General features: G+C 45.6%; 1 protein-coding gene across 2 annotated transcripts in view; it reads right to left on the minus strand.

The window, feature by feature from the left end:
- AATF (apoptosis antagonizing transcription factor) overlaps positions 1-11,881 on the minus strand; it is a 43,889-nt gene that overhangs the window by 29,552 nt on the left and 2,456 nt on the right. For both annotated transcript variants that reach the window (XR_007380769.1, XM_048967126.1), the window contains exon 4: positions 11,510-11,647. Coding sequence is in view for 1 of the 2 variants with exons in the window: in XM_048967126.1 (XP_048823083.1) it covers positions 11,510-11,647 (138 nt within the window). In the remaining variant the exon portion in view is untranslated. The remainder of the gene's footprint in view (positions 1-11,509; positions 11,648-11,881) is intronic.

Consider the following 11,881-nt stretch of genomic DNA (forward strand, 5'->3'; position numbering starts at 1 on the left):
ACCCCAACAGAAGTGGGGATGGGAAGCAATTTTATTTGGAGTGAAGGGGATGGAGAGGGCAGGGAAGACAATGACCGTGCATCTAACCAGGTGGGAGGGCTAATTATTGCAGACAGCAGCTTCATCGTGAGCCTCTTACAGCTGAGTAATTTCCTGCTTTCAATTCGTGTGTATTTAATAGCATTGCTGGATGGTTTCTCACCGTTAACGTTGGGTGCTTAAGTGCGCAGTAAACTCAACTTCAGAAGCTGAGTGCCACCTTCCCCTGCCTTCTCCTCACCCAACACAGCCCTATTCATTTCACACACAGTTCCTGGAGGGACTGTTTCCTTCCCTTCCCTGTCTCCTCTTCCCTCCAACGCCCTCATCTGCTTTTACACCACGTGCACTGGGGAGAAGACTTGAGTCACTCGTGAATGAAGGCTGCATAAAGCAAAACCATTCCACAGATGCATGCTGGGCTGTTCTCAAGGAAAGCCAGGCACTAACCCTCCTGCTCTCCAACCCTCCCAGCACATACCTACATTTTTAATGCTGCTCATCATCTGAAACAGACAATCAGAAAAGCTACAAACACGGAGCTTTCAGGCACACCAATACATTAAGAAAACCAACCAGCGGTCCTCACACATGATAACCATGGCTTCTACTTCCTGCTCCATGCACAGAACAAAGCTAATACCTCTGTACAGCTTAACACCTGCCCTCACGCTGGGCCATAAACCAGCAATGAAAACAAACACAAAACTCTCTCCTTTTGCAGAAGTTACTTCTGTACACCCAACCCGTGTTCTGTGAGGACAGGTGCCCCAGCACAAAAGCACCTAGATCCCTTTGTGGAATATGAGCCACTCGGATCCCCAAACAACCCATACTCCATGCATGGAGTGGCCAACTAACCCTAGTACAAAGGCAACCCCCCCCTTCCATCAGAGCTTTCCTAATAATATCGCATGGGAAAGGAGAATTGATGCTGAGCAGGATCCATCTGCAGCAAGTATACAGCAAACGTAGCTTGAACGCAACTTCCAGCTTCAATGGGAGTCGGAGTGCCTGGGTAAGATGTTAACTTGCAAGAGTCACTTTTAAGAGTCTATGGGAGCCCCTTCATTTTGTGTACAGGAGTGAAAGAGTTGTTCCAGATTCAGCAGACAGCACATCAATCCACCAAGGAAGCTGTGAGCCAGGACCAGTAAATCAAAGTGTGCCTTTCTGTTAATACTCTCTCATACGTTCTCATTTTATACATCCCTTCACCCATTCAGAAAGTAGCCCTGGAGTATTTAGCTCCATTCAGGGATAGCACTGCCATGTATCAAAGTGTCAGGAGCCCCACCAGAGATGGAATCTGTCCTACTGCTCTCAAACCACAGAAATCAGTTTTGTCAATGCTAGTGGCTACAGACAAACCAACTCTGCTGCCACATCCCCAGCTCCTGGCTGCAGGTACCAACCCACCAGCACATCTCTGCTCACCCTGGCGGCTCTCATCACTGTCATTTCAGTGCTTCTACAGCAAGGCAGTTTCACGTGCAGATAAACATCCATGCTCTTTGCCATGACCTCTAAAAATGGGGTCTCATTTCATCTTCCCAAGCAGCTGCAGAGAGCAGCAGCTGGCGTGGAGCAGCAGGGAGTGGCTGCACGCAGAGATACTTCAAGTCAATGGAAAAAGCGGGTGCCTCGAGGCCACGTTTTCAGAGGTATTCACAGAGATCCAACCAGCGAGGCTCCTGGAGCAGCTCCACGAGGCAGGCTCCTCCCTGCATGGCTGCCTCCATCCAGCACAGGGCTACGAGCCACAGATGTGTGGTTATGGCGGTCAGAGATGGAATCCTAAAAACTGGGGCAAAATTCCAGGATTTCAATGCATTACGCACAGAAGGAGAAGCACTGAGAGAGGCAGCTGGGAACTGACAGCACTTGGAAGCTCATGGGCAAAACAAACACTGCTCACATTGCCCAGCAAACTGGTAACACCATCACAGACCTCCCAGGGCTGAGCTGCAAAACACGGGGGTTCCGTCCCACCATGGGAAGCCACCACAGCCCCACCGCACAGCGCGAGCTGCACCGGTCACACCATGCCAACAGGAATGAGGGCTCCAACGGGTTCTATTATAGCAGCTGTGCATAATGAAAAGCATTGTTATCAGGTGCACGTATTTATCCCAACATTCAGATGAAGAGGGGAAATTTTCTCTGCTTTCAAACGGCGGTGGGACAGGAGTTAAACTACAGGTCAAAATGGCACTCAATACGCCGGCCCCAGAACAATACTTCTCATTCAAATCCACCAGCCAGCCACTTGCACTAGTCATCCCCAGCAATTAATCCCCCAAGAAACACGTTTGATTAAATCTTTTCAAGCAAATCCTTTGCTTTGCTTTTGTTAGTTCACTTCTTGTCAACATCTATTAAAATATGCCTTTAATTCTCCCACAATCTTAAAAAACACCGATTCCACTGTCTTCAACTTTAATCAACTGTATGGCCGGCATTTTTCATTTCATAATAATGTGCTGTTTGGAATTCAAGAGGCAGGCTCAACATCAATCATTCGGCAAGAATTTTTCCACTGCAATAAATATGCAAATGAGGAAAGCCAGTCAGTCGTATTTCAGGCCCGACTTGCTAGTGTTTTAAAAAAGACACAAATTTATTAATTGCCGTTGGCCAGCGGAATCCTATTACTTTGGGCATTGATTACAAAGCTGTGTGAGTGATTATTGTGCAACTCGCAGGCTATCCAGGCATGAGGAAAAATTATTAAAGCAAGGCAGAGATTATCAACTCAGAATAACAATAAGCCTTAACATTTTAGGCCTCTAACTTCTTCAACAAAGAATTACGCCAGAGCTCCACCGTATCGTAATTCTGAAGTCTGTCAGTGTTACTTCTGGAGCTCGCTCTCTATTCCCAGCAGCAAAGTGATGCTCGCAGCCTGGAAAGGGCGGAGGGGCTCCTCCAGGTACAGCATCCCACAACACCGAGCTCAGGACAACCACCCATCTGCTACTGCACTGCAGGGGAGCAGCACAGGGCAGCATGGCCACGCAGCGCAGCTCCCGGTGCAGCCTGCTGTCCTGCCTGCTTCCCCCATACACAGAGGTGGCGTGGAGACACAAGGCCAGCAGTGAGCTGAGAGACAGGAGCAGCAGGGCAGCCCAGCAGGGCACCAAGCCCTGGGCAGCGCAGCACCCAACGCAGTGAACGTGTTTCTCAGCATCATCAGCTGAGTGCAAGCACGAAGCGCTTCAAGTCTGCCCGGCTTGTTTTTAGGAAATAACTGGAGCAACGTTCCCTTCACGCTTCCCAAGACACCGAGCTCCTGGCTCTTTATGAAGGATGGGAGGAAAGAGGCCTACCTTTCTGCTGATGGCGATGAAAAGATCTGCCCCGCAGCAGAGCCCCAATTTGCTGGTTCCATTGGAATGCAAATGATGCAGAAGCCTCTGCAGAGGGGAAAATTTTATTCCTTCGGCACAAAGGAGCCAATATTGCAAACTGCTTTCACGCACTCCCAAAGTTACAGAATGGAGTCAATTTATTCCTTTCACTCAAATATTACTGCATTTGACAGTAAGAACAACAGGATCAGACATAGATGAGCTTGCTAAAAGTAAAGCAAATAACTAGATGCAGCAACAGAATAAAGGTTTGGTATTGGAGGATGTTATTAGTGGGGACTGGGGGAGGGGGAAAGCTGAGAAAGGAGAGAAAGAAACACTTCCATGAAGTTCATGCTCTGCTGATTCGCCTCGACCGTCATCTTTTGATATCAGCCCGAAGCAGGGAGGGATGGGGCTCGTAAAAAATGAGATTTATAAAAACTGATGTTTTACATTACTGTAAGTGTAAAGAAGCTGACACTGTGTGTTCCAGTCTGTGCCAGGCAGGATTCCCCAAGTGCGCAGGCAGGAATGAGAAAGGAGGAAGAAATGTGAAATTTCATAGTTATCTCGATATTAAGGCCAGAAGGGAGCAGTAGCCCATCAAGACTGACCTCCCCATATAATACCAGGTCATTAATTACATTTATCATGACAAGCAGTGAGTTTCCATCTCCAGGTAACCAATTGCCAATTAATTCGAGTTAGCTGACATTTGCACATGCTCTCTGGATGCTTTGCAAGCCTTTGTTTTCCCACATCTTGTTTGTGTGGTACGCACACTAACGTGCACAAGTATTTAGTTAAACTCCATTTAATTAACTATTAATTATCTTGAGAAACTCAAGCGTAAGCAAACCCATTTGATGTTCCTGAAGTGTGGTGAAATCCCATGGTCTGGAGCTCGGATGTATCAGGTCAACAACTACATCCTTCCCTTATTTTATTTTTTTTTGCACTAGAATTTAAAGAAGCCTCAAACACAAACAGCATCCAACACACACAGCTATGGAGGTAACCTATACAATGGGAGCATTTCAATTTTAGCCCATCTGTACAAGAGAAGCACATACAAATTCTGCTCCAGATGACTAAATACCACAGCCTAACAGCCTTGACAATCAGCAAGGAAGGGCAAGTGGTTTTTGCTCTGAAAAAAAGCCCCAAACTCCACTTCAAATAAATACCTTGTGCAGAATTGCTGCTCAACCCACAGACAGTAAGGACAACCCCCAAAATATGCTTCTGGTGCCTCACACAGCCCAAACCCCACACTGGGATGAACGTACAAAACCTCAAAGCCCCACGACCCAACTAATAAGCACACAGACAAAACAGAGCTTTCTCTAAGCTTTGCGGTTCGTCTCTCCTCTCTTTCTTGCTGCCACATACACAGAATGGCTGCCCATCCTTACAGATCCTATTTCTTAGCAAAAGCTGGCCTCATTTGTTTCTTCATTTCAGTTGACATTAAAGTCCTTATTAACATCACCAGGCTTTGGCTCGGTCCCACACAGAGTTGAACAGATTCTTCACTGGATCAGAGAGAAAGGTGAAATCTGGGGATACCTGCATCCACACCTATTTAAAACCAAACTCACCACCTAACGAACCAACAAGCACGATGCTTTTGTATTCATAAAGTGTCTAGACTAATACAATTCAATTAAAATGAACTACCAGTGTTAACTGGGCTAGATCTGATCATGATAATTTACACTCAGGCTTGAAACTCAGTGCCGCTGTCACACATTTGTGCAGGCTCCCAGCAAAATCTTCAAAGCAAGAATATATTTAAGCCCATGATCTCGCCTAGCACCAATTAATCCTGTAACTGGAAACCACATAATCTGCCTGTGCCTCAATCCCTCCCCCTGCAGCCCTGTGACACCCACCTTGCACTGTATCACAGCATTATCTGCTCCAAACGTACATATGGGCTACATCTCAGCTTTGAGAGTGATCCATGAATTGAGATGATAACAAAATTCTGACTAAAATCATTGGCAGCTGATTCCTGCAGGCTTCTCTGAGAAATCCCAAGCTCACGTTGATAAAGCACATTTCACATGGCATCTTTTCCCTATAACCAGGTGTGCAAAGTGACAAGGCAGGGGGTGACGCATTGTGCTGCGCAGTGAGAAGACGACCTCCTGCCAAACACATCCTCTTGTACAGGAAAGGTGACAGGTTCTCTGGAATCTTATCTTGATTTAGCCTTCATCTTACCCGATTTTGTGACTGGTGACCCTTCTCGTGGCAGGGGAATTGGAACTAGGTGTTATTTAAGGCCTCTTCTAACCCAAACACTCTATGATTCCATGATTATTCAGGTTAGCCAATACTTAATCAACTTCTTGGACATGACTTACACGGATTGTAAATAAAAATATGTTTTAAAGATGGGGAATCATTGTGAACATAAGATCAACTACAGAGAAAGCAAACTGAATCTTTCCCACTGTCTTCAATGCAAGTCGGATTCTCTATCTCATCATTCAGAGGCCTTCTCCACCGATGGGCTCCACTCAGTCACAAGCCAAATAGCTGTCAGTGGAGCAGCAAACCAACCCTAGGATCCAGGAGTCCAACACAGGCCACCATTATAAAGGTCCACGGAGCCCCGAGGCCATCACAGCCCTTTGCACCTGCTACAAACACAACCTCACTCCATCCCAGAAACTGAGACATTTCTAAGATGTGAAGTGTTTGGACTGGACTACAATACTTAGAACAAAAAGTCAGCACCTCCTTTTCCCAGAGGTTCCCAGACAGCCCTGTGCAGCTCCAGGAAAGCACCACCAAGTTTTGTTAGCGCACCTTTTAGCCCTACTTGTCAATGAACTACAACTAAATTGCACCCTTCAGTGCTCATCTCTGTGTGTGAACGTGCCACACTGCTCTTTGGGACAGATACTGAAGGGGACAGCATACCAATGCTCTAAGTACGAGGAAACTGGGCTTCTCTCTGGGTTACGCGCTGCCCCTGAGCACAAGGAGCGCTGGAGCTGTGCATGGGCACCATGCCGGAGAAAACACCACCATGACCAGGAAAAGAAGATAAAGTTGACTACAGACAATACAAACCAAAGCTCAAATATCACTGTGAGTTGGGAAGAGACACACAAGTTCCAGCAGAACTTAAAGGAGAATTTAAAAAACACGCAATGCTGTAACCATTAGGAGCCACTCAGGCACTGCGCTGAGCAACTCAGGCTGCTGCCAGGAGGAGCTGCTGCTCCACTAACACATTAATAACCCAGGCAGCTTTGGTGATAACAGCCTTGCAAGCACAGGGGAGTTACACTGTGGGCTTTTTTTAAATACACACATTTTAATCTGATTCACTTTATTCAGATTTTCTTATTGATCACCAATCTTCGCAGGGCTGTGCAGAAGTTACTCGAAGTGTGAACAACAGTTAAGATGCACTGTCATCATTCCTGCTCCTCTCGTGAGCCAACCCACTCCCACAGACCCTGCCTGCTTCCCATCACAGCTGTGTTCTGCCATTTCTCCAGGACTCACACTGAGGAAACCCACAGTCTGGTATTTCCTCTCAGCCTATTGACAGAGCCAAGGTTAAAAACAAAAAAAACACCATATAGCTGGGAGTTTCTATTTCATGGAGCTGCCTAACTGTAGGCAAGTGAAAGGACATGCGTACGAAAAAATACTGATCACCTTTAAGTCTTCCAGTGTGCATCAGCATCTTGCCACCTGCAAGAGACCCACATGAGTTTCTGTACGTTCTTACTTAGCTTTCTCTCCAACTAAAAATTGAAGATCACGCATTATCCCCATTATTGTTAGTGAATCACAAAGCATCACTGTCACATCCCCAGGTATTTTTAACCAGGACTGTAAAGAGAAAGGAGTTACAACAACAGAGCAACCCCACCTCCTGGCCTTTGCTGAGAGCAAGAGATCTTGTCTACAGCTCTGCTTGCCCCCCTCCCCAGAGCTAGCTGTGGCTTTTTGTTACTGAACGAGATCCAAACCTCGGCACTGTTTAATTCCTGACACTGGATACAGCTTCACCAGCGTGGCTTCCACCTCTGCCCCGACTCCTTCCTGCCCTTGAGGTAATTTTTGTGCCATTTTCACATCTACTTCCAACCTTCCTCCTGCCTGAAAGCATACACAGAAACATGAATGGCAAGCATGCAATCTGCGCAGAGACACAGCACAGAAACTTGCACCTTGCACTCTTTTTCTATGTAAATAATGCAAGGATCCTGCGGGAACATGCCAGGGATTGGAATTTTTAATTAATGGGTCTCTTTAATGTGCAAATCAGGAGCAGATTGCAAATTCTGACTTGCATTGATTATGAAAAACATTAATTGAACGTGCAAGACCCCAAATGGAGGCAACATCTCAAGCCCTGGACCAGACTAGGAGATACGGCGTGAGAGAATACAAACGTATCTCGGAGAAACAGACTGCCCTGGGCAGCAGCACCTCACAAACACGAGCTGTGGGAGCTCACGTGTGCAGTGCATTCACAATCTGCACTGCCTCCAGAGCGCAGCCGCCGTGGTTTTGGTATTAAGAGAGCTCCCTGACTCTCCATGGATGCAAAGCAGGAAGAAACACGAGCTGCACGGGCACAGCTGCCATGTGCAGGTAAAAAGGAGGATTGGAAAAAAAAAATATCTGGGATATAATTAAAGATGAGGAAAAAAGAAAAAGTAACACGGTGCAAACAAAGCAATGCTGTCTCTTTAAACAGGAATTCATCCTATATAAATTATGGCCATAAACTTTTCCTGCAGCGCAGCCTAATTAATTCTTGTTCTATACACAAAGGGAAATGCTGGGTGACAAATGGGTGTGAAGCCTGAAAGCTGCCAGGTCTGCAAAACATTTTCTACTTCAATTTATAAGCAATTTTGCAGTAAATCATCCACCAGAACCTGAGATCTCAGGAATCCAAGATTGTCCAAGGTACGTTTTTTTTTGTTTGTTTGTTTCCATAAAAGATTACAAAAATAATAAATTAAACATCTGAGTTTTTCCTAAGATGCAACCTCAGAATTTGGGAAACACGTGTGACCTTACCATTTTTGCTCAGGTTTGGCTGTAAAACTGCAAAAGCACGTACATCATTGCTGCCTGCTCTTTAGCACCATCAGTCAGTCCCTGGGGAGCCTCGCTGCCACCACCAGCCGCACAAAGAGCTGTCACAAGTGGGACACGCCAGCAAGGCAAATAGAGGAGGGCTGTTTTCCACCTCAACAAACTCATCCTTCCTACAGGCAGAGAGCAGAACCTTCACAAGCAAGGGAAGGGCTTTGGATAACACCAAAAGCTTGCTAGGGAAGCTCTGAAAGAGGTGTAAGAGACCTGTGTGCCTACAGCCTGCAGCACTCCTAGCACAGAGCCAGGACTTCGGGCAGCTTCACACACCAGATCATTTCCTCTCATTCAGAGGAGATCATGAAAGCATGCCAGATTTATTTTGTGGATTTGGAGGGAATTGCTGAGGCTTCCCTGAAAGGAGAGGATCATCCATTCCAAAACAGTGTCAATGTCATGATTATCTTAAATCCCATCCGAGTCTGAAGCGTGCTACGTGCAATGGAACAAGCTCAACATCCAGCATTCACAAAGCCTTGCCTTAAACCCATGATAAAATGATTCATCTTTAAACCTTCTCGTGCCCAATTCTTTCATTTTTTTTCCTGTCTGGAGAATGGACTCCTGCCCACAAGCTGGTAACAACTGAGAGGAGAACGCAGGAGTGCAGAGATGTACACCCAGTCCACCACCTCACTCTTCAGAATTAAGTTTCTAGAAGTTGATTTCTATTAAATCCAATTTCTAGAAGCTTATTTGTATAGAACCCACCAAAACTCTCAATCAGAGCTCCTTCTGGAAGCTGACTGATGAAAAGTGAGACTGCCCTCCTAAATCAAGGTCCGTCAAGAAAAACTTTAAATAGATTACAATATAAGTATTTCTTTTTGTTAATTGACTTAATTTCACTCACTGAAACTAAGGCTTCACAATGCTGAGCTCCCTAGCAGAAACCATGCCACAGCTCAGACGTGCTGGGCAAAGCTCTTGCTGAGTTGGAATGTCCCAGATCCCTCTCACAGGGCCCAGCACCACCAAGATGGGAAGAAATTGGTCACTGTCACCCACTGCGTCCCTAGACTCTCCTAAAACCTGTGCACACAAAGTTGTGCCTCATGTTTCATGCTTGGCACTTCCCAACTTCTGGTACGAGCAACTCTGCAGAACAGAGAAATACCTGCTTGGACAACAGTGCAGAACAGCTGCTGTAACCTACTTTACTGTACAATTACAGACTGTATTTAAAAAATATAAAAAGAAGTTTAAACTCAGACCCTTAGAGAACACCAGCAAATGCTACAACAAACAAACACAGCAGCATCACAATGTTCCTGAGCTCCTTACTCCCCACCCATCAGCCCAGGCATGTTCCCTGCTAACGCCACCCAGGTGGGTTGTTCTGCTGCCTCCCCACTCAGCCTGGAACCTGAATACAGATCACCTGGAACAGCAGAGCAAACTGCTGCAACTTTCCTGTCTGGATTATGGAAACAGGATGGGCAGGGGATCACAGTGCAGCTATTACACAGATTTTCCTTTAACGTTCTGGACAACTGGCAGATTAACCTCTCTGCTGTTCTGTGCGTGGTATTACACTACGTGTTCCTGGATGTATTTTGCTTATGGGAAATATCAAAATGTCAACCATTGTTTCTGTTAAAGGTCTTTAATGATATTGCATTTTAGACCTGTAATGAAACATGGTGCTCAGTGCAGTTTGTAATGCATCTCATTAAACACATTAATAACATGCGTTTTACTGAAAGGTCAGCTTAGTATTGCTGGGAGCTCACCTTCTTTTCCTTAATCACTTCATTTAAAGCAGCTGAGTTAACTTTAAAACAAAGAGCCCCACCTGCTATAACTCCAGATAAGCTGATTAGCTGCATGCTCAGGTCAGGTGTGAGCTGTAAGATAACAGTCAAACCCTGGCACAGGGGCAAGGCCCAGGGTCAGGCTGGATTCACAGCAGAAGTTCTTAATGCAGTTTTAAGATAACTTGTGCCAGCCTAGGTCAAAGTCTCTCAAACACACTGGTATCAGTGTTGCACATACAAACTGAAGCATTAATAAATTAAACAGATCCACAATGCACTAAAGTTGAATACTTTGTGTTTATCAGCTGGAACATGCAGGTATTTGCCATGTTGGAGAATCTACTACAAGTGTCATCAGATCAGTATCATTAATAGTGATCCTAAAAACCAAACATCTGAAGCAACTCCAAACTGAAATGGTATTTGCTGTTGCTTTGACAGCACAGGCCCTCTCCTTTGTGCTGCATTACTCCTGGTTAGGACAAATCCCTGCAATCACAGACCCAGCATCTACACAGTGTCTCAGGACAAAGCAGCGCCCCAACTCCTCACTGAGCACTGACAACCAATCCAGTTATTCCTTACATCCAATAGAGATAAATGAACTTCAGTACCCACAAAAAGTAGAAGCAGCAGCAGGACCCAAGCTGAGGCTCACCAACTTCACATAAGTGACAACACAGGCTGCCATAGAACAATTAGACATACACAGACATGGGTGATGGGAGACATTTTCTTGGTCCGGGGTCAGAAATACTTCATGCTTGCACAGCACCTAATCATAACAGCAGCAGGACCAGCACAAGCAGAAGCTGTTTCAAAAAGAAGGATGCTCACCTCTCTCTGAAGATCTACACTTGCAGAAGTATTCCACAAAGATCTTACTAGAGATCCTTCCTCAGTGGTAGTCAGCTCTTAAATGAGATTTAAGAGGAGTGGAGCCTGGCTCCTCCCCTACTGGTTGCACAGATGAATTGCCTCCACCTGTGCTCCCAAGGCTGACTGGCTCCCTTCTCCAGGTGCTCAATCAGTGGTCCAGGCTGTGACTCAGCAGCTCCCATACACTAATTAACAATTAAGGCAATATAAACTGACAGCTAATATTACAAACATACGTAACTCAAACCCTCACTTCCCTATCAATGTTCTCTCACACAGGTAAAAACACATTGGCTACAGCAGACTCTACACAAAGTAAGAAGTTTGAAGAATTCTTACAGCTCTCCACAGCACTGTCGAATTCCTGTCCACCTTCCTTTCTGAAAAGGGGGAAAGTATCTGGCTGAGGAAGCCGGTTGGCTATTACAAGTGCCTTCTGCATCTTGATTCTGCCTTCCAAGATCTGATCCCACAACGCTTCATAAGAGAAAAGGGAAAGAAAAAAAAAAAAGTTATTCCATTTCACAAGACAAAGCACCACCCCTTCCCCATCCTATTGGTGATCCTGACCACAACCCTGAGAATCACAAAAATTCTGTTTGCTTCTCTGGTTAGAAGAATTACTCGTAAATGGACGCTGGTAATTTGACAGGATAAACTGGAAGAAACTTCAGCATTTGAAGAAAAACAGCACAGCACCACAGCACAGAA

Source organism: Lagopus muta, chromosome 20 (genome assembly GCF_023343835.1).
Source record: "Lagopus muta isolate bLagMut1 chromosome 20, bLagMut1 primary, whole genome shotgun sequence".
In the NCBI taxonomy this organism is placed as follows: domain Eukaryota; kingdom Metazoa; phylum Chordata; class Aves; order Galliformes; family Phasianidae; genus Lagopus; species Lagopus muta.